We start from the raw sequence: 21,294 nt of genomic DNA on the forward strand, positions 1-21,294 counted from the left end.
TCTAGCAGAGAAGGAAGCAGCAGATAAAATGCAATGCTTGTCAACTGGAGGACATTGCACCAGGGGGTGGGAAGAACGGAGACCATTATGGACTTCTGGGCCCTAGATATGTACCTAGTTTGCCTATTTCTTAAATCCTGCCCTACTTACAACTTCCATAGTTTTTTTAGCTGGCAATCTTGTATATAATACATTTATGATAGCAAAATGTTGTTAGTATTCTTAGATCATTGAATAAATGAATAATCTGCTGTTAAAGAGGGGGTGGGAAGGGATAAAAAGTTTAATGTTTGATGACAAAAGATGCTTTTTTGAGGATAATGATGCCTGGGATGGGTCTGGAATGTCAGTGTACTTGTATTATTGGTTGTATGATTCTTGGATTGTCATCAATAAAAATGCTGAATCATAATCCAGGAAATGTATTACCATGGAGGACCTTTTCTTCCGACTACAGCTACACAAGTACTTTACAAATCATAGCTGTGGAGTAGCTTAGCGGTTAGAACACTGGGCTTGACATCCAGGTGTGTCTGGTTCAAATCCTACTGTTGCTCCTTGTGATCTTGGGCAAGTCACTTAACCCTCCATTGCCTCTGGTGCAAAATTAGATTGTGAGCCCTCCAGGGACAGGGAAATACCTAGTGTACCTGAATGTAACTCGCCTTGAGCTGCTACTGAATATGATGTGAGCAAAAATCCAAGTAAATAAAATAATGTTGGGCATTTTGTGTTATGTGTTCTGTATTTGTTCAAACTTAGGTATTGCACTTGTCTTTGAGGTTACTGTTCATTGTTTCATTAAAAAAGGCTATTTTATATAGATACTTATCCTCGGTTTAAGGGCTAGTTCTTTTTTTTTTTTTACAATACATCATACCGATCCATGGACTTAAATAGGACAGGCAAAGTTTCAAGCTGACGGCACAGAGAACCTGAGAAAGTTGATGCCCCCTTGTCAGCTGCATGCTACATTTTTTTGTCTGTTTACAGTCTTAAGCATCTGCTAAATTAGCAGCTCTTCTAAAAATGGCTGCAATTTGCTTTATTTTATTTTTTCAATAATTACAGGAGAAAGATTTAGCCCTGGTGTTGGACATTTAAATTCTGCTACTGAAATTAAGCGAGAGATTATCCATCAGCTGTGCATCAAACCGATGGCTCATAGTGAATTAGTCAAGGCACTGCCAGAGGATGTAAGTATGTAAAATAAAATATATATGACTAGGAAACGATTAATACAATAAGCAGTAAAGTTATTAAAATCAAACAATAAGCAGTAAATTCTATTATTGGTATTAAAATCAAACCACCTATTGGAAGATGCTTGTATCCTGAGCATTATTTTACACAGTATTCAGTGTGTTCTAGGTGTTCAGGATGAGATAACGTTCGGTAAACCAAGGCAAGAATTATCCAATGGTGACAAGATGAATATCTTCCTCGCACTATATAAAATCCCCATAAAAGACAGGGAAGCAGATAATGTCATCTTTTTTTATTTTTAATGAAAAAAAGACTATGTAAGCATTAGTGTATGTATGTGATGTACACACATTGCATGTCATTTTTTTAATAACCAAAACCACCCAATGCATTTTATATTCATGTACTTTTAAGTATGAGGATTAATGATTCCTTGAAACACTGTGAGCAAGCCTTGGCAGCGACCCTTTTCTCACAAGGAGCACAGCCCTCGGATTCTCATCATCGGTTCCATAATAAACCCGCTAGTGGCGGGTGCCGTATTTGCAGCGCGCTGAGGCCCTTTTTACCGTAGCGGGTAAAAAGTCTTTAAAAAAGACATAGCCATGCGGCCGAGGAGGGGGGGGGGAGCACTTATCACCACCCATTGAGGTGGCAGTACGGGCTCCTGCACCTAGTGCATGTCGCTGCCTGATTATCGTCAGGTAAACCCCTGCAGAAATATGTTTTTAATATTAAGCCCACGGTGGACTTATCGCCACTTAGTAAAAGGGCCCCAGAGTGTACTGTTTGATCTGTTCCTTAATTTTTTATTTGTAATGTAATCTTTTTGGATTAAATTAAAAATTAAAGAAGATGAAATAGTACACTGTGAGTTTGTTATGGAGCTGATGATAAGTTTGGTGAATCACAGGACTGTGTTCCTTGTGTGAAAAGGGTCGCAGCTGAGGCTTGCACACAGTGTTTTAGGAATCATTGAAACTTATACTTGAGTGCACGAATGTAAAATGCGTTGGGTTGTTTTGGTTACTATATGAAATACCCCCACTGCAATAAAATTTTGGACTGTTAAGGTATAATTTTTTTAAAGCATGACATGTACAGTACTTCTCTATTTCCTGTAAATAAGGAAAATGTTAATATATGTACCCATGTAAACGCACACAGGCACAATTGTATGTACACATAGATATGTAATAAGCCGTGCCTTTTATTCGTAAAGAACATTTTGTTTACCACATTTCTTTTCCATGTTGCAGGAGAACAGAGAGACCGGAATGGAGAATGTAATAGAAGCAGTTGCCTCTTTTAAGTATGTCTTGCTTTGCTCATTCAGTATCTTTTTCAAAGGCCTATTTATGTTTGATTATGAGATTGTAATTGAATAAGTGGGAGGCGGGACTAGTGCTGGGCAGACTTATACGGTCTGTGCCAGAGCCGGTGGTGGGTGGCAGGGATAGTGCTGGGCAGACATACGGTCTGTGCCAGAGCTGGTGGTGAGAGGCGGGGCTGGTGGTTGGGAGGTGGGGATAGTGCTGGGCAGACTTATACGGTCTGTGCCAGAGCCGGTGGTGGGTGGCACGGATAGTGCTGGGCAGACTTATAAGGTCTGTGCCAGAGCTGGTGGTGAGAGGCGGGGCTGGTGGTTGGGAGGTGAGGTTAGTGCTGGGCAGACTTATACGGTCTGTGCCAGAGCCGGTGGTGGGTGGCAGGGATAGTGCTGGGCAGACTTATACGGTCTGTGCCAGAGCTGGTGGTGAGAGGCGGGGATAGTGCTGGGCAGACTTATACGGTCTGTGCCAGAGCCGGTGGTGGGTGGCAGGGATAGTGCTGGGCAGACTTATAAGGTCTGTGCCAGAGCTGGTGGTGAGAGGCGGGGCTGGTGGTTGGGAGGTGGGGTTAGTGCTGGGCAGACTTACGGTCTGTGCCAGAGCCGGTGGTGGGTGGCAGGGATAGTGCTGGGCAGACTTATATGGTCTGTGCCAGAGCTGGTGGTGAGAGGCGGGGCTGGTGGTTGGGAGGTGGGGATAGTGCTGGGCAGACTTATACGGTCTGTGCCAGAGCTGGTGGTGGGTGGCAGGGATAGTGCTGGGCAGACTTATACGGTCTGTGCCAGAGCTGGTGGTTGGGAGGCGGGGATAGTGCTGGGCAGACTTATACGGTCTGTGCCAGAGCCGGTGGTGGGTGGCAGGGATAGTGCTGGGCAGACTTATAGGGTCTGTGCCAGAGCTGGTGGTTGGGAGGCGAGGTTGGTGGTTGGGCGGCGGGGATAGTGCTGGGCAGACTTATACAGTCTGTGCCAGAGCCAGTGGTGGGTGGCAGGGATAGTGCTGGGCAGACTTATACGGTCTGTGCCAGAGCTGGTGGTTGGGAGGCGGGGATAGTGCTGGGCAGACTTATACGGTCTGTGCCAGAGCCGGTGGTGGGTGGCAGGGATAGTGCTGAGCAGACTTATATGGTCTGTGCCAGAGCTGGTGGTTGGGAGGCGGGGTTGGTGGTTGGGAGGCGGGGATAGTGCTGGGCAGACTTATACGGTCTGTGACAGAGCCGGTGGTGGGTGGCAGGGATAGTGCTGGGCAGACTTATACGGTCTGTGCACTGAAGAGGACAGTACAAATAAAAAAAAGTAGCACATATGAATTTATCTTCTTGGGCAGACTGGATGGACCGTGCAGGTCTTTTTCTGCCGTCATCTACTATGTTACTATGTAAGTGGTTTTGTGTTCTTGCTGTAACTTGCTTTGTCATTAACTGAAAGGTGGCATATAAATGTTAAATAAATATGAGCAGCATCATTTTTTTTTCTTTCCTGTAGAAAACCAGGATTGACCGGCAGAGGGCTTTATGAACTGAAACCAGAGTGTACAAATGAGTTTAATTTGTATTTTTACCACTATTCAAGAGCAGAGCAATCTAAGGTAATCTTGACTTAATCATTTTCAAGTCTTCTTTATAATTCTGGGTAGGCAGATTATTATCAAATCAAGTTTATGTATTTTATGTTTGTTTTCATGATTTTTTTTTCAACTGTGACTTCTTGTAGCAAGAGCACGTAGAATTCACATGCCATAAGAAACTTTATTGAATCCTCTTCTTACTTTTGTAGCAAATGAATTTGTGCAGTGTAGCTACACTTCCAAACTCTGGTTAGATAAGTGGGTGTATCTGAGAGCTGCGAGGTCTTTAGGGTTCTGCCAGCAGGAATGGGAATCCTTGCTTCAGAGCATAGCTGCAGACTCTGGCCTTGAAATAATGAGAACTCCACAATACATGTTGCAGTGCTGTTTCATATGAAAAGGGTTTACTCAAGTTATAGCTTATGTACTCAGTTGACAGTGTAGATTTTCTTCTGATGATAGATGTCAAATATATTTAAGGCTTCTGATATTAGAGTTTAATCAATAAGAACATAAGTGTTGCCGTACTGGGATAGACCGAAGGTCCATTAAGGCCAGTATCCTGTTTCCAGTAGTAGCCAAACTAGGTTTCAATACAGCACCCTGGCGTAAAAAGAATTAAAATAGGTGTTTGTTGGATAATCAGTGGGGGGGTCCCCTAGTATATTCTCACTCCTTTCCTGGCTTGTCTTATATCCCCCACTTAGTTTTTTATACTTTTTCAATGCTAATCACGCCTGAGTGACAAACATACATGTTTTGATTCCACTGGAAGAAATATTGAGCAATGGTTAGTGCAGTGGGCTGAGAACCAGGGGAAGTGGGTTTGACTCTGGGCAAGTCGCTTAACCCTCTCTTGGCCCAGGTGCAAAACTTTAATTGTGAGCCCACTAAGGACAGAGAAAAGTACCTGCATATAATTAAAAGAAAAAGTAATCCGCTTTGGTTGTACCGCAGAAAGACAATATATTAAATCCATGACCCCTTTAATGCAATACTTGTATCATGAAACACCAATAAACACTGATTTTTTTGTACCCTAAAAAAAAAACCCTAATTAGCTGGAAAATAAACACTTAAATTTAAAATGTATAAACTCCTAGAATTGAAGCCCAAAATACATGTAACTGGTTACTTAATTCAGAAATATGCAGGGACCTCCCTTGGTTCATGGAGCTTCTTTCAGGCCATTCAAGAGATCTGTGTTTGTTCTTGGACTCTCCTTTGTACTTGATTTTCCCTTTGCTCATCTCTTGAATCTATGAGAATGAGTGGAATTGGGACATCATAGACAAAGGTGATTTAGAAACTCTTGCCTCAGTCTTGCCTTAGCAGAAGATCAAGTGCTGAACTAAACATGTATACTCTGGAGGAAAGGAGAAACAGGGGTGATATGATACAGACGTTCAAATATTTGAAAGGTATTAATCCGCAAACGAACCTTTTCCGGAGATGGGAAGGTGGTAGAACGAGAGGACATGAAATGAGATTGAAGGGGGGCAGACTCAAGAAAAATGTCAGGAAGTATTTTTTCACGGAGAGAGTAGTGGATGCTTGGAATGCCCTCCCGCGGGAGGTGGTGGAAATGAAAACGGTAACGGAATTCAAACATGCATGGGATAAGCATAAAGGAATCCTGTGCCGAAGGAATGGATCCTCAGGAGCTTAGTCAAGATCGGGAGGCGGGGCTGGTGGTTGGGAGGCGGGGATAGTGCTGGGCAGACTTATACGGTCTGTGCCAGAGCCGGTGGTGGGCAGCGGGACTGGTGGTTGGGAGGCGGGGATAGTGCTGGACAGACTTGTACGGTCTGTGCCAGAGCCGGTGGTTGGGAGGCAGGGCTGGTGGTGAGGATAGTGCTGGGCAGACTTATACGGTCTGTGCCAGAGCCGGTGGTTGGGAGGAGGGGATAGTGCTGGGCAGACTTATACGGTCTGTGCCAGAGCCGGTGGTTGGGAGGAGGGGCTGGTGGTTGGGAGGCGGGGATAGTGCTGGGCAGACTTATACGGTCTGTGCCCTGAAGAGCACAGGTACAAATCAAAGTAGGGTATACACAAAAAGCAGCAAATATGAGTTATCTTGTTGGGCAGACTGGATGGACCGTGCAGGTCTTTTTCTGCCGTCATCTACTATGTTACTATGTATGTAACGTGCACTGTTCCCTTTTTTTACCTTCACAAAGCACTGGAAAGACAAATCATAGCACAGCAAGGAATCTTCTGCCTCTCGGAATCCCCTTTATATTCCTTCTTTGAAGCTCCTTATAGACTTTTCCAGGCAAACACTTAGGGACACTTTAGTAATGCGGTAAACATTTACAGTGCGTGTTAACGTATTGTGTGGTCACAGTATCAATTACTACAATGGATGCTAATTTATTTATTTTTATTTATTTATATCAATTTATATACCGTATCTTATTGCAACTGCAAACCAGAACGGTTTACATGTATAAAAATACAATTTGTATATACAAATAGACAGACAAGGAACTCCATTCATGACAGGAAAGCACAGCAAATCAGAATTAACTACATAGTACAAACCAAAATGGATTATATTTAGTATACAGTGAGGCTACCCTTTTATTTGACCTTATCTCTTATTCTAAGTTCTGTTCTACATAATTTATAAAGAAAAAGGTTTTCAAGAGTTTCCGAAAATGGATGTAAGAATTCTCTAGTCTGATCTCTTTTGGAAGGCCGTTCCAAAGAGAAGGGGACAGGTAGAAAAAAGCTGATCTCCGTGTAGATTCCCATCTAGCCTTAGTGAGAGAGGGAATAACTAACCTATTATCTGTTAGAGATCTAAGAGTTTGCATAGCAGTGTTAGGAATTGTCAGATTTGATAGGTAATTAGGGTTTAACGTATGGAAAGCCTTGTGAGTCAAAACGAGAATTTTAAACTTGACTCTTGCTTCAACCGGAAGCCAATGCAGACGATGCAGTAAAGGTGTTACTCTGTCATCCCTCCGGGCCCTGCAAATCATACGTGCCGCTGTATTTTGTATTCTTTGTAATCGTTTTAAATTGTCTTGAGTAATCCCTGCATATATAATATTACAGTAATCTAAACGTGAGGTAATGTACGCAGATGTCAATGTTTTAAGAGAATCCTTACTAATTGAATTTCTGTCTGATCGAAGCCTCCTTAGATGGAAGAAAGATTTTTTTCACTACATCAGATACCTGTTCCTCAAAAGTCAATGCAGAATCAATAATGACCCCAAGGTATCTAAAGGATTTAACTGTGGGGATACTCTGACCAAATAGCATAGGCACTACTGCCTATCATGGAATGGACTCCAGTTGCAGTTAACGTATGGTAACTCATTGTACACTGTCACTGCTGCAGGGGCCATGTGGTTAGGCCACCTCTCCTAATATCAATAGTAGCTGCAGGTATCTCTGCTTCGATAGCCTAGGGGAGCTTTTTAGCCTTGAATTTGTTACCTAGGCACCAGGTTCTTTGAAGGACAAGCACAGTGGTTCTATATCTCCATTTGCTGGTAGGAGTGCATAAACCCAAGTGTGTGGAATGGTCTAGCAGAATGCAAGGAAATATTAGCAGGTAAGACCTCATTTCTGTACCCTTTTCACAAGCAGAGCTATTTAATACTATATTTGTGCTTTTTTGAACTCAAATCTGATTGGTTTATTCAGTCTGTTTAGGTGCCAAATGTTTTCACAAACACAGTATAAGAAATTTTTTAATAACTGAGGCTGTCGGATGAGTGTTTTATACCAGACGCTGCAAAATGGCTTGTTTTATTTTTTTTGTACTTTGGATGATGATGATTCTTTTTTGAATAGGCAGAAGAAGCACAAAGAAGGTTGAAAAGGCAAAATAGAGAAGATACAGGTATTGTTGGAAAAATATAAAACCTTATGTTAACATACAATTAAGATATAAAGAAGAAGCAATCTTAGCATTACCATTATAAGAACAGTCTTCCATATCATCAAGCTGATCAATCCATAGACTGGTGGGTTGTGTCCATCTACCAGCAGGTGGAGATAGAGAGCAAACTTTTGCCTCCCTATATGTGGTCATGTGCTGCCGGAAACTCCTCAGTATGTTCTCTATCTCAGCAGGTGGTGGTCACACACAGCAGCAGCTCTGGCTAGGCCTCCAAGCCTAATCCTTAGGTTTTGTTGAGGCCTGGGGTTGAGGGCTCTTTTGAGCAAGTGCAAACCTGGTGGTGCCAGGTCCCTCCTTTTCTCCCCCCTCCCGCTGGCTCCGTTAAAAAAAAAAAAAAAAAAAATTTTTAAACGTCCTTAAAGGCGTTTATTTCGACGTTTATTTAAACGTTCATTGCAGCTACTCACTGGGACACCAGTTCGTTACAGCTCGGAGCGGCAAGCAGGTAATTTTACCTTTTTATAGCGGGCAGGGGGTTCCCCGATTCTTCTCCTCGTGGCATATGGCGTCGGAGGGCGAGGGCGCAAAGGGTCGCTCCCCGGATCGCTGGAGCGCTTCTAAAGGGGATGCGGGGGTTTTACAGCCTGATTCGCCCTTGATGGGTGACAGTTTAGTGACCGATGAATGTCCCGGTCCTTCCTCCGGCGTGGCGGTTTTTTCCCGCCATAAATGCCCATCCCCCGCTCCTCGCCTCCGCCATCTTGGCCGGCCACGCGGCTCGGACGGCTTCTTCGTGGGCCGCCCTTGAGGTTGGAGACATTAATGCCATGAACGCCCTTAATTTGGGCGACGGCACAAAAGCGGCTAAAGTTAAGCGCCGTTCTTCCCGCGCGGCTCCTTTGAGGAGTGTCGCGCCGGACGCCATTTTGGATGCGCAGCATGTCTCTCCCCCGCTCTTGCGAGCGCCGGTTGAGGGTGCGTCTAGGGCTGTGGCCCAGGCTGCGGAAGTGCACAGTCTGGGGGCTTTCTCCCCCGAGTTTGTTTTGCTGCTGCATCAGGCCTTCCTCATGCAAAACGCTGCCCCTGCTCCCTCGTCTGGTAAAGAGGTTGAGGTTCCCAGAGGTAAACGCCCTCGGGTTGATTCCCAGGCCTTGGAGGACTTTGTCTCCTCCGATGTAGATGAGGGCAGCGTGTCTGAGGTCTCCCAACGGTCCTTTGCGGATTCCTTGGAGGAGATAGATCCCCGCTCGGATGGAGCGGATGACCCCTCTGCAGCGCGGCTTTTTAGCCCAGAGGATTTGCCCAACCTGTTGTTACAGGCCATGGACACTTTGAAGATTTCCTCTCCGGAGGACGTCTCTCCCTCAGCCCCTGTTGGCTCTGCCATTATGCTGGGGACGTAGCGCCCGCCTAGAACCTTCCACGTGCATGATGCCATGCACACCTTAATTTCGGCTCAATGGGATGTCCTGGAAGCGAGCCTCAAAGTGGCTAGGGCTATGTCCCGCCTCTATCCTTTGCCTGAAAGTGAACGTGAGGCCTATCTGTGGCCTACCGTGGATTCTTTAATCACTGCGGTGACTAAGAAAACGGCTTTGCCGGTGGAAGGTGGCACGGCCCTAAAGGACGCCCAAGACAGAAGATTGGAGGCGGCCTTAAGGTCGTCCTTTGAGGCGACTGCTTTAAGTTTGCAGGCCTCGGTTTGCGGTTCCTATGTGGCCAGGGCGTGCCTGACTATGGTGCAGCGGGCTTCCCCCTCGGATCATTCCTTGAGGGCTGATTGGCCGGCCCTGGAATCGGGCTTAGCCTATTTGGCAGACTTGCTGTATGATGTCTTGAGAGCCTCAGCTAAAGGCATGGCTCAGACAGTCTCTGCACGGCGGTGGCTTTGGCTGAAACATTGGTCTGCTGACCACGCCTCTAAATCCCGCCTGGCTAGATTGCCTTTTAAAGGCAAGCTGCTCTTTGGGGTCGAGCTGGACAAAATCGTGACCGATCTCGGCACGTTTAAGGGCAAGAAATTACCAGAGGTCAGGGCTCGGGCTAGTACTCGTCCCGGTACCTCCAGAGGACGGTTGCAGGAAGCCCGTCGGTACCGCCCGGGCAAGTCGGGTTCCTCTGCCCCCTCTTCCTTCAAGAGGAATTTCTCCCCCAAGCAGCATTCCTTTCGCAGAGACCGCCGTCCCGGAGGTGCTCACTCCGGTCCCCCCCCCAGGGTCTCGTACCCAATGACGGGGCCTTGGTCCACGTCCCAGTGCAGATTGGAGGACGGCTGTCCTCGTTTCTGGGCGAGTGGACCACAATAACTTCAGACGCGTGGGTGCTGGAAGTCATCAGAGACGGCTACAAGCTAGAGTTCTGCCGACCCTTAAAAGACGGGTTCGTACTCTCTCCCTGCAAGTCTCCGGTCTAAGCTGTGGCAGTGCAGCAGACCTTGGACAATCTGATCCGCCTGGGCGCGGTCGTTCCGGTGCCAGAAAGTCAGCTTGGCAAGGGACGTTACTCCATTTACTTTGTGGTACCAAAGAAAGGAGGTTCTGTCCGGCCTATCCTCGACCTCAAAGGGGTCAATCGGGCCTTGAAAGTGCGGCACTTTCGCATGGAGACTCTCCGCTTTGTTATAGCGGCAGTGAAGGCAGGAGAGTTCCTGGCATCCTTGGGCATCAAGGAAGCGTACCTGCATATTCCCATCTGGCCTCCTCATCAACGCTTTCTGCGTTTTGCAGTCCTGGGACGATACTTCCAGTTCAGAGCCCTCCCATTCGGGTTGGCTACTGCTCCGCGGACCTTTTCCAAAGTAATGGTGGTCATCGCGGCCTTCCTACGAAAGGAAGGGGTACAAGTCCATCCTTATCTGGACGACTGGTTGATCCGAGCCCCCTCTTATGCAGAGTGCGGCAAGCTGTGAACCGGGTAGTTGCTCTTTTGAGCTCCCTGGGATGGATCATCAACTGGGAGAAGAGCCAGCTGCGCCCGACTCAGTCCCTGGAGTACCTGGGAGTTCGATTCGACACCCAAGTGGGCAGGGTGTTCCTGCCAGACAATCGAATTGTCAAGCTTCAGGCTCAAGTGGACCAGTTCCTAGTAGCCTCTCCTCCTCGGGCTTGGGACTATGTGCAGCTCTATGACGGCCATGATGGAAGTAGTGCCCTGGGCCAGGGCTCATATGAGACCACTTCAACAATCTTTGCTGCGGCGCTGGACTCCGATGTCGGAGGATTATGCTGTGCGCCTTCCCTTGGACCCAGCAGTGCGCAAGGCGCTGAGCTGGTGGATGCAGACAGACAAGTTGTCTGCGGGAATGCCTCTGGTGACCCCAGAGTGGATTGTCGTCACGACGGACGCCTCTTTGTCGGGCTGGGGAGCCCACTGCTTGGGAAGGACAGCGCAGGGGCTCTGGTCTCCTGCAGAGGCAAAGTGGTCTATCAACCTCCTGGAAATCAGAGCCATTCGGTTGGCGCTTTTGGAGTTCATCCCGGTACTGGTGTTGAAGCCTGTACGGGTCCTGTCAGACAATGCCACGGCTGTGGTCTATGTCAACCGCCAGGGAGGTACCAAGGGCGCCCCTCTAGCCAAGGAGGCTATGAATCTTTGCCAGTGGGCGGAAGCAAACCTGGAGCAGCTTTCAGCGGCCCACATTGCCGGAGTCATGAATGTCAAGGCGGTCTTTCTCAGTCGCCATACCTTGGAGCCCGGAGACTGGCAAATATCTGCTCAGGCGTTCTTGGACATCACGAAGCGCTGGGGCCAGCCGAGCCTAGTTTTGATGGCTTCATCGGCCAATTGCCAAGTGCCGCGCTTTTTCAGCAGAGGACGGGACCCTCGATCCCTGGGAGTAGATGCTCTTCTCCAACAGTGGCCGACACAAGAGCTCCTCTATGTGTTCCCGCCCTGGCCCATGTTGGGCAGGGTGCTAGACCGGGTGGCAAAGCATCCCGGCAGGGTAATCCTGGTGGGTCCGGATTGGCCCAGACGTCCCTGGTATGCGGACTTGATCAGGCTCTCAGTCGACGATCCTCTGCGGCTGTCAGTGGAGCAGGGCCTGTTACATCAGGGTCCCGTGGTGATGGAGGATCCCTCCCCCCTTTGGTCTTACGGCCTGGCTATTGAGCGGCAGCGTCTGAGGAAGAAGGGCTTCTCAGACAAGGTCATCGCCACTATGCTAAGAGCGAGGAACCGCTCTACTTCTACTGCTTACGCCAGGGTTTGGCGTATCTTTGCAGCGTGGTGTGAAGCAGGCTCACTTTCTCCCTTCACTGCTCCAATTTCTTCAGTGTTGGCGTTCCTGCAAGAAGGTCTGGAGAAAGGCCTGTCGCTCAGTTCCCTTAAAGTCCAGGTAGCGGCTCTGGCTTGCTTCAGGGGCCGCCTGAAGGGTGCTTCCCTGGCTTCGCAGCCAGATGTGGTGCGCCTTCTCAAGGGAGTTAATCACCTGCGCCCTCCTCTGTACTCAGTGGTGCCTGCGTGGAATCTCAACCTGGTACTAAGAGCATTGCAGAAGCCGCCTTTTGAACCCTTGTCGAGGGCATCTCTGAAAGACCTGACGTTGAAAGCAGTCTTTTTGGTGGCTATCACTTCAGCCAGAAGAGTTTCCGAGCTCCAGGCGCTCTCATGTCGAGAGCCTTTTCTGCAGTTCACTGAGGCAGGAGTGACTATTCGCACAGTGCCTTCCTTCCTGCCCAAGATTGTTTCTCGCTTCCATGTGAATCAGCAGCTCTGTCTCCCTTCCTTTCGTAGGGAGGACTACCCAGAGGAGTACTCTGCTCTTAAATATCTGGATGTGAGACGAGTCATCATCAGATACTTGGAGGTGACCAATGATTTCCGGAAATCGGATCATCTGTTTGTCCTGTTTGCAGGTCCTCGTAAGGGTCTGCAGGCTGCTAAGCCTACAGTGGCAAGATGGGTCAAGGAAGCCATTGCAGCGGCTTATGTGGCCGCAAGGAAGGTGCCGCCTATCCAGCGGAAGGCTCACTCCACAAGAGCTCAGGCGGCCTCGATGGCAGAGGCCGGTTCCGTCTCCTTGGAAGAGATATGCAAGGTGGCAACTTGGGCTTCGGCCCATACATTCTCCAAGCATTACCGCTTGACTGTGGCTGCTCGGGCGGAGGCCCGGTTTGGAGCTTCAGTGTTGCGGTCAGGGATTTCAATGTCCCGCCCTGGGTGAGTACTGCTTCGGTACATCCCACCAGTCTATGGATTGATCAGCTTGATGATATGGAAGGTAAAATTATGTATAATCATACCTGATAATTTTCTTTCCATTAATCATAGCTGATCAATCCATAGCCCCTCCCAGATATCTGTACTGTTTTATTCTGGTTGCATTTCAGGTTCAAGTTTAGTCTTCAGTTACTTCAGAAAGACTTCGTGTTCAAGTTTTTTCACTTGGATTCTTCAAGAGTTGAGACGAGTTTGTGTTACAGTGAGCTGCTGCATTCCTCTCCCCCCCGTTTTACGGGGCTGGATTGAGACATAAATTCTGCCGGCACTCCCTCCCGCTTCGTGCGGCTGTAGGGCAGCTTTGTACCCCTCCCGCTTCGGCGGTGTTAGGGTCAGTCAGCTCCTCCCGCGGTTGCGGTTGCAGGATAAGCCAGATCCCCCCGCATCGGCGGGTGTGGTGTCCCTCCCCCGCTCCGCGGGGATGAGCTGGACGGATTCCCCTCCCCCACTTGTGTGGGGATGAGCTGGGTTAATTCCCCTCCCCCGTTTTGGCGGTGGTGAGCTGGGCAGAGTGTCCCTTCGTGGGTGTAATTCTCTGAGTGCTGAGTCCTGCGGATGGAGCTTGGATATCGACATACTGAGGAGTTTCCGGCAGCACATGACCACATATAGGGAGGCAAAAGTTTGCTCTCTATCTCCACCTGCTGGTAGATGGACACAACCCACCAGTCTATGGATTGATCAGCTATGATTAATGGAAAGAAAATTATCAGGTATGATTATACATAATTTTACCATAAGATGCACTGTGATGTGTTAGAGTAAAGATCCATCAAGCTCAGCATTGTGTCTCTAACAGTGGTCAAACCAGGCCACAAATGCTCAATAAATTGTCAAGAGTACATCCATCATATTTTCTTTTATCAATGATATATCTCTTCAAGATTGCTAAGAAGTGACAACACTAGGAAGTTACAATTGCATGCTAGTCAACAGTATCTGTTAGTTGAATCACACAAAAAGTCAATTACTTTATGGGGGCCGTTTGAATGGAAAGCTTTGCCACTTGATACGAGAGTGGCGGCCTCAATTGTTGCTTTTAGGATGCGATTGGAAGTATTTTTTTATTTTCATTGGCTTTTGGTGTGTAGATGCTTGAAGTGCAACTGTGATGTATCGTGATGGTAGTGATGTTTATTTATTTATAACACTTATACCCTGCGTTTCCCCACTTATTAGCAGGTTCAATGCAGCTTACATAGAATATCAGGTTTACAAAGTAACATAGAAAGGATATGGCTATAATATAGTAGATAAAGAGGTGATCATTTAGATGAGGGTAGGTAAGGTGGGTAAGGGAGGAGGATGGTAGTAGTAGTAGGGGAGTGCTTTCACCTGGTTAAAGAAACAAAGAACTAGGGAACTCATGTATATATTAAACAGGATGGGTGAGAGAGGGGAGCCTTGGGTAACTCAAGAGGTTGGTTTCCAGACAGGAGATTTAATAGAATCCGTTATCACACAGTAGGCTCTATTTGATAGGAAATTCTTAAAACAGTTAAAAACCATATTAGAAATTTCTAACTCGCTGAGCTTCAACAGCAGCTGTTCATGATTCAGCACATTGAAAGCAGCGGAAATGTCAAATTGTATTAAGATAATCAGTTGATCTTGACCCAGTGCCCTTTAAACATAAATTTCCACCACCGTAAGTAGAGCCTGTGACTAAACAGTGGTTTTCTGAGCCTATGAACTTTATTGTTTTGCTGATATGTGTATATGTTTTTCTCCTGGTTGGCCAGCAGATGGTGATCTTTTTTTTTTTTTTTTAAAGCTGTACCAGAACTGACAGTTTTCTTTTTCCCACCTAACTGTGAGGTAATTTGTTAGTCTCAGTTTGGAAGTAGAAGGAGAAAGACCTCTCTGCTGAGACCCTCTAATCAGTTATATTCTGTAACTTGTGAGCAGCTATATTTCCTGTACTTCCCAGGCACTATTCAGGTAGTGATAAAATGTTTAGATAGTTTTATAATTAATCCTATTTCCTATTTCAGTTACCTGTTGTTGTGTGCTGTTTTCCCCATCTGTTTTATAGTTCACTGTTCAATATTTTTATGAAAATAAACATCATTGTTTATTCGCTCTGCTTGTCTGGACTAACTAAGAATCCTGGTGGTTTGTGTTTGGGTCTGTGGGTGCTTTCTTGGAACTGTGGGACCCCTGGGAGTGTGGCCCCAGTGTCCTAGAAATCACTGGGGAATAATTTGAGAGTTGGAGACTCGCCCAGAGACGGTTGGGACCCAGTCGGTGGGAGGAGGGTGCTAGTGTAGAGCATAAGTGGCAGATGCAGGTGGAACCTGAGCTGTGCTGGGGACAGACCCTCCAGGTGGCTGCAGGATTAGTCCCATGCGAGTGACTAGGCATTTTGTCACAGACCCGTACTGTGCAAGTACCTAAAATGAAATTAAGAATGCAGAATATTGTAATTTCACACATTTCTAGAAAGTTGCAGGTCTCCCCATTAGATGTTGACTGAAACACATCAAGACAGTATTTCAAAAGACCCCTTCTTCTTGTCTCTGCTTCTATCCCCCTTCCTTCCCACTCCATCCTGTTTCTCATTTTGGTTCCCCTTTTCTGTACTACTTTATTCCACCAGTTCTTTTTTCACAGGAAAAGGTGCTTGTACTCACATGCCAGGGTGCAGGGCCAACCTTGCGGAGGATAGAGGCACTGATTCCACTTCAGTCGCCCTCCCCTCCCATAGCCTCCCCCCCCCCCCCCCCCCCCCCCCATAGCCTCACCCCTGCCATCGACCACATAGCCTGAAGCGTCTAGTTCAGCTCTGAGCCACAGGACACTTATCAACTGTGAGTCCTTACTGCCTGGACAAACTTTTCTCTTGCTAGCATACAGACCGTTGTCATTTGAATTGTGCTGCTAGTGCTGACATCACTTTCTAACAACATAGGGAGACCTTGCTCTGAGATGTCCTTCCGAAGGGGCATGCCAAACGGGCACGTCCCTTTGTGCATCCCTTAGGGCGGTGTCAGGCATGGCTTGTCTGAGTAGGGCAGCTCCCTGGTCCTTCATCTGCCCTGGACAATCTGTAAATGTGTGTTTTACCAGTCTATGTCAAGTCAACTTTGTTCCTTGGCTCTGCTGCTTGTTGTTCTATGCATCGTGGCTCTGTTGTCATGCTGCTGTGCTTGGAGGTTCCATGTTCGATCCCCATTATATTGTCTTGTAGGATTAGTCGTTCAGTCCCTGCCCATACAACCTTGTTCCAGTCAAGCTTCTCTCTCACTCATGCGAGGCAAGGCACTTCCTTCTCCAGATGCCATTTAATCACCTTACTGTCATTTAGTTTGGTCTCCATCTCCTACCTCCCTATTCCAGTCAGATATGTAAATGCTAGGTCAGTGGTCAATAAAACTGATATTAGTGACTGTCAAGAAATACCTAGACACCCGCCTGGGGTTACCTCGTGGCCACCTAGAGGGTCTATCCCCAGTACATCTCAGGTCAGCCTGCACCTGCCACTTGTGCTCTACTCTAGGACTGTCCTCCCACTGACTGGGTCCCAACTGCCTCTGGGCGAGTCTCCTACTCTCCAATTATCCCCAGTGATTTCTGGTTTACTGGGGTCAAACTCTCAGTGATCCCACAGTTCTTAGAAAGCACTCACAGACCCAACACACAAACCACCAGGATTCTTTATCAGTCCAAACAGATAGGCAATAAACTAAATTATTTATTGTCTTAAAAACTGAATAATGACCAAAAATGTGCAATCAGCAAACAATAACAGGTAACTGAAATATAGATCAATTATAACATTAACTAAACATTTATATACTGTGTCAAGATTACCTGGAAAGGTCAGGATATATAACTGTTTATATAGCCTTAGCAAAGAGATCTGTCCCCCTCTTCTCCCGAGCTAAGACTGAAGCAACAGCCAGTACTACTGGGTAATTTTTAAAACTCCAAGCCAATCAGAGCCCAGTCAACAAGTATACTGCTGCTTGCTTCCTGCTTGTGTTAAAGAAAAAGAACTTTCAGTTCCCTATAACAGCTTTACAGCAAAGAAACACCACTTGCTGGCCAAATAGGAGAAATACACTTCAGGACATAATTAAAACAGGAAAAAATATCATACATTTTACAGGCTTAAAACACACTGTTTCTTCACACAAATCAATTTACCCCGTAATGTAATGTGGTATTTTTCAGCGAAATATTTTCACACATTCCATTATAAGTGGAAACAAAAGGCACTGAGATCATATTTAAACAAAAAAGCTCTCTTTTCTCCCGTTTCTTGAGTCAGACCCCGGGTGTGAGGATTCAGCTAATTTGGCTGCAGGCAGGAGCAAGAAGTAGAAGGACTCTAGCAGGCTTAGCATATAAAGCCAATCAGGATATGAAATGAAGGCAGCCAAGTTTCAACCCATGCAGAGATGCAAAAGATAGGCTTTGGAGGAGTTAGTTTTTTGAACGAAGATTTTTTACTTTTTGGGGCGTTCGAGGGAATAGAATGGGAACTTCAAGAAAGGATGTTCATTATGGTCTACAGTTAACTAGGTATGTTTTTGTTTTTTTTTTTTCTTCTTCTAGCTCTACCACCACCTTTTCTGCCTCCCTTCTGTCCTCTGTTTGCTAGTTTGGTTAATATTCTACAATCGGATGTCTTGCTATGCATTATGGGAACAGTACTACAGTGGGCTGTAGAACCTAATGGATACTCCTGGTCAGAGTCCATGCTGCAAAGGGTATGTATACAAACTGAATCTACTTTTAGCAGTTTCCTATAGGAAAACTGACCTTCTACGATAGTAATGTTTTACCTCTCTCCCTCTGTGTAAATGTATCCTTACGTGTTCTGTCTTCCAATAGCTTATGAACTGTTGATCCAATTTCATTCAGATTCTGCCATTGATGGTAGAACATTTAATGACCTCAACTTGTTACGTGCTCTCGACACCTATAGCATCTAGAACCCTGTCGTGGGTTTAAAAAAAAAATTCTTTCTTTATAATTTTGAAACAATCGCAAGCGTAACACTTGTTAAAGAAAACCGAATAACATGTGTAATAAGGAACTAGTGATCAAAGTCACAATCAAGAAACAAATAAACTTCCTCCTTAGACTACAATATGTTGGAGGGGGGAGTACAATTTAGGAGATAAACAAAATAAGAAAAAAATAATCACAGTTCAATCAAAGAACCCATAAAGCCTAACATGAGACACAGAACTCCATTATCCTTTATCCCCGGTAGTCCCAACAGTAATCTTCTTTAACTCTATAAAGGCCTTCAACTGGTCTGGCAAGAAGAAAACCTTTTTCACTCCCAAGTAGCGGACCACACACTTACAAGGATAAGCTAAGAGAAATGCAGCCCCAAGAGCTTTTGTATCTTTCCTTAATGCTAAAAAGGCTTTCCTTCTTTCCTGCATATTCTTATGTACTTCTGGAAATACCCAGATATGCTGACCACAGAACAAAACTTGACAATTTTGAAAATAGTCTAAAAACAGCATTAAGTCCTGTTCAAAAATGAAAGAAACCAACAAAGTGGCTCTCTCAGGTACATCTGAAATGGAGTCTTCAAGTATGGCTGAAATATTTTTTACATCAGTTTTTTCATCTGGTAATTCTTCAGATGTAGATTTTGAAACAGGGAGATAATATGCCTTGTTTAAAGGAGGTAAAGCTTCTGAAGAATGTTTTCCCATCATGGTTTCTATTTCTTATAGGGGACACAGTGTCCAGTTTAGTTTCTGTTGAAATCTCAGGTAGCTCAGAGTACAGTTTTATTTCTTCATGCGTTTTAAAAGCTGTCTTACTTTTGGTTTGAAAAGAGTACTTTAAAGAGTGCCTTGCTGCTGATCAGTAGTCAAGATCATGTGCAAATTTCTCTGAGGACAAGGCAGACACAAATATTACCATATGTGGATGATGTCATCTGACAGAGCTTGGCAAGGACGCTACTCAGCGTTCTATTTCTAGAAGCTTTTGGTAGCTCTAACCGTGCATGTGTGCATGCCTTCCCACCTACCTCATTCATGCAGAACCAGCAGTTGTCTTCTTTCCATGAGGGCTGAGAAGACAGTTTTTGCCTTGCTCTCCTCAGTGCATTTTTTGTGTGTGTATTTTTATTTTTATTTTTTGTATTGTAGCCTTCCCTGCTTCTTTGGCATCTTCTAGTGAGTAGTGCAGAACCTTTTTTTCTCCTTAGCTTTGTCTCCTTAACCTTTTTAGTGTTTTCTGCCTTTTTAAGTTTCCTTCCTTTTTCTTTAGTTTATAGCCTTCATAGGCCTGAGCTCCTGGCTGGGCTTCATTTTTCTGTTTAAAAAAACAAACAAAACAGAGACACCATTGAACCATTTGATCTTCACTTCGGCTAGTTTTACCTAGATGCCACAGAAAGTTCCCAGTGGTTTTTAGAGATGTTCTTGGTGTGGCATGGTCACAATTGGTGCTTGCCATGCCTTGGACCTGACCACCAAGCCTTTAACTGTAAGCTTTGTTCTCAGATGCAAAAGAGAACTCAAGAGTCCTGAATCCCTGCGTGAGAGACTTTTTTGGTGCATCTAAGTCTGTTCCATTGGCATCAGAAGCGAAGATATGGAAGGAATCGACTTTGTCCTTATCAGCACCAAGAGGTTCTGATGCTGGGCATCAAGCAGAGAAAGAAGCACTGTCATTGGACTCGAAGCATGGTACCCAGGAGCTCTGGGAAACTGGTGTCACTGGTACCTGAGAATCAACAGTAACAAGAGGACCACTCCCCCTCAATAGTCGGTGCCACCACGTCGGCCTCCGTGGAGCCAGGACCTGACATCTGATTCTGTCCTTCCATCTTCTCAGGCTGTCACTTCACTGGCACCAGCCCAATCTTTACCACTGCCTGCCTCCAAGGAGTGATTCCAGGCCATGCTACAGGAGCAGCTGGAGTGCATCTTATCTCGGTGTAGCACCAAGGTATCGAGGGCACTGGTATTGTTCATGGTGCTGCCCCAGCTGATCCTGGAGGCCCATACATTGCCCGCTTGTCAATGTCTGTGCCTTGTTGGGCATTGGAGCTGGTGCCGGCCAAGCCCATGCCCTTCTCAAGCCCATCGGGCAAGGAAGCTCCCCCGGAGTCCAGGAGGGGATCTGTTCTTCAGTGTGCCCACCCATAGTCTGGCCATGAGTCCAGTGGTCCAAGACTGGCACAGTTTCAGACACCTCGTGAGGAGTATTTTGCTGAGTCTGATACAGACTGCTCTTGAGCATCTGAGGTGGAACTAGAGAGCCTCTCTGAGAGTGGGTCCCTTGATCTACCCTCAGACCCCTTCCCACCTCAAGAAAGGAGAAAGTCTCCCCCAGAGGAGCTCTCCTTTGTCTCTTTTTCACAAGAGATGGCTGAGTCTGTCTCATTTAAGTTGGAAATCAAGGACGAGCCCAGAGCTAAGATGTTGGACATTCTTGACTATGATTCCCCTCCCAAGGAGGCTGTGACACAGTGCCTGTGCATATCACCCTTAAGTCAGCACAGAGGAACAATTTGGAGACCTCTTTCTCTGTGCAGCCTGTACCTAAGAAGGCAGACTCTATGTATAGAATCTAGAAGGCTCCTGGATTTGAGAAGCAGCAGCTTCCTCACCATTCTCGAAAAAACCCAGAAGTTCCAAAACCCATGCCTTATGCATAGTGTGGTGAAGTTTGTGGACAGTCTGCCCCAGAGTAGGCTACAGAACTTCACCAGCTAGTAGTCAAGTAGAAGTGCTGAAAGCAAATAGTCTGGACAACCTATGATGCTTTCAATGTGACATCCAGAGTCTCAGCCTTGGGTATTGGTATGTGCAGACTCACCTAGCTGCATGTGTTGAACCTAGAACTGGCAGTTCAGGAAAAGCTCACGGATGTCCCTTGCCAAGGTGACAGTCTATTTTTGTGGACAAATTGGAGGAGGTCACTGACCTTATCGAGGAATGTTGATACCATCATCCAGCTCCTTCTGCGGCCTCCGTTTCTTGGAGTTTTTCAGGTAGAAGCCTAGGGAGGACCTATTACTCTCAAAAGGCATAGGTTCATTCCTGCTAGCCCTCCTGAGTAGTCCCAGGGCTCCCGCTCTGTTCCTCAGCAACAGCAGCAGACCCAAAAGCTCCAGCCAGCTCCCCA

General features: G+C 46.4%; 1 protein-coding gene across 1 annotated transcript in view; it reads left to right on the top strand.

Moving 5' to 3' along the window:
- UBR2 (ubiquitin protein ligase E3 component n-recognin 2) overlaps positions 1-21,294 on the top strand; it is a 282,054-nt gene that overhangs the window by 180,255 nt on the left and 80,505 nt on the right. The window contains 5 exon segments of the mRNA XM_030195781.1: positions 1,072-1,196; positions 2,466-2,518; positions 4,022-4,124; positions 7,914-7,962; positions 17,743-17,897. Of these exon segments, the coding sequence (XP_030051641.1) occupies positions 1,072-1,196; positions 2,466-2,518; positions 4,022-4,124; positions 7,914-7,962; positions 17,743-17,897 (485 nt within the window).

Source organism: Microcaecilia unicolor, chromosome 3, assembly GCF_901765095.1.
Source record: "Microcaecilia unicolor chromosome 3, aMicUni1.1, whole genome shotgun sequence".
Taxonomy (NCBI): domain Eukaryota; kingdom Metazoa; phylum Chordata; class Amphibia; order Gymnophiona; family Siphonopidae; genus Microcaecilia; species Microcaecilia unicolor.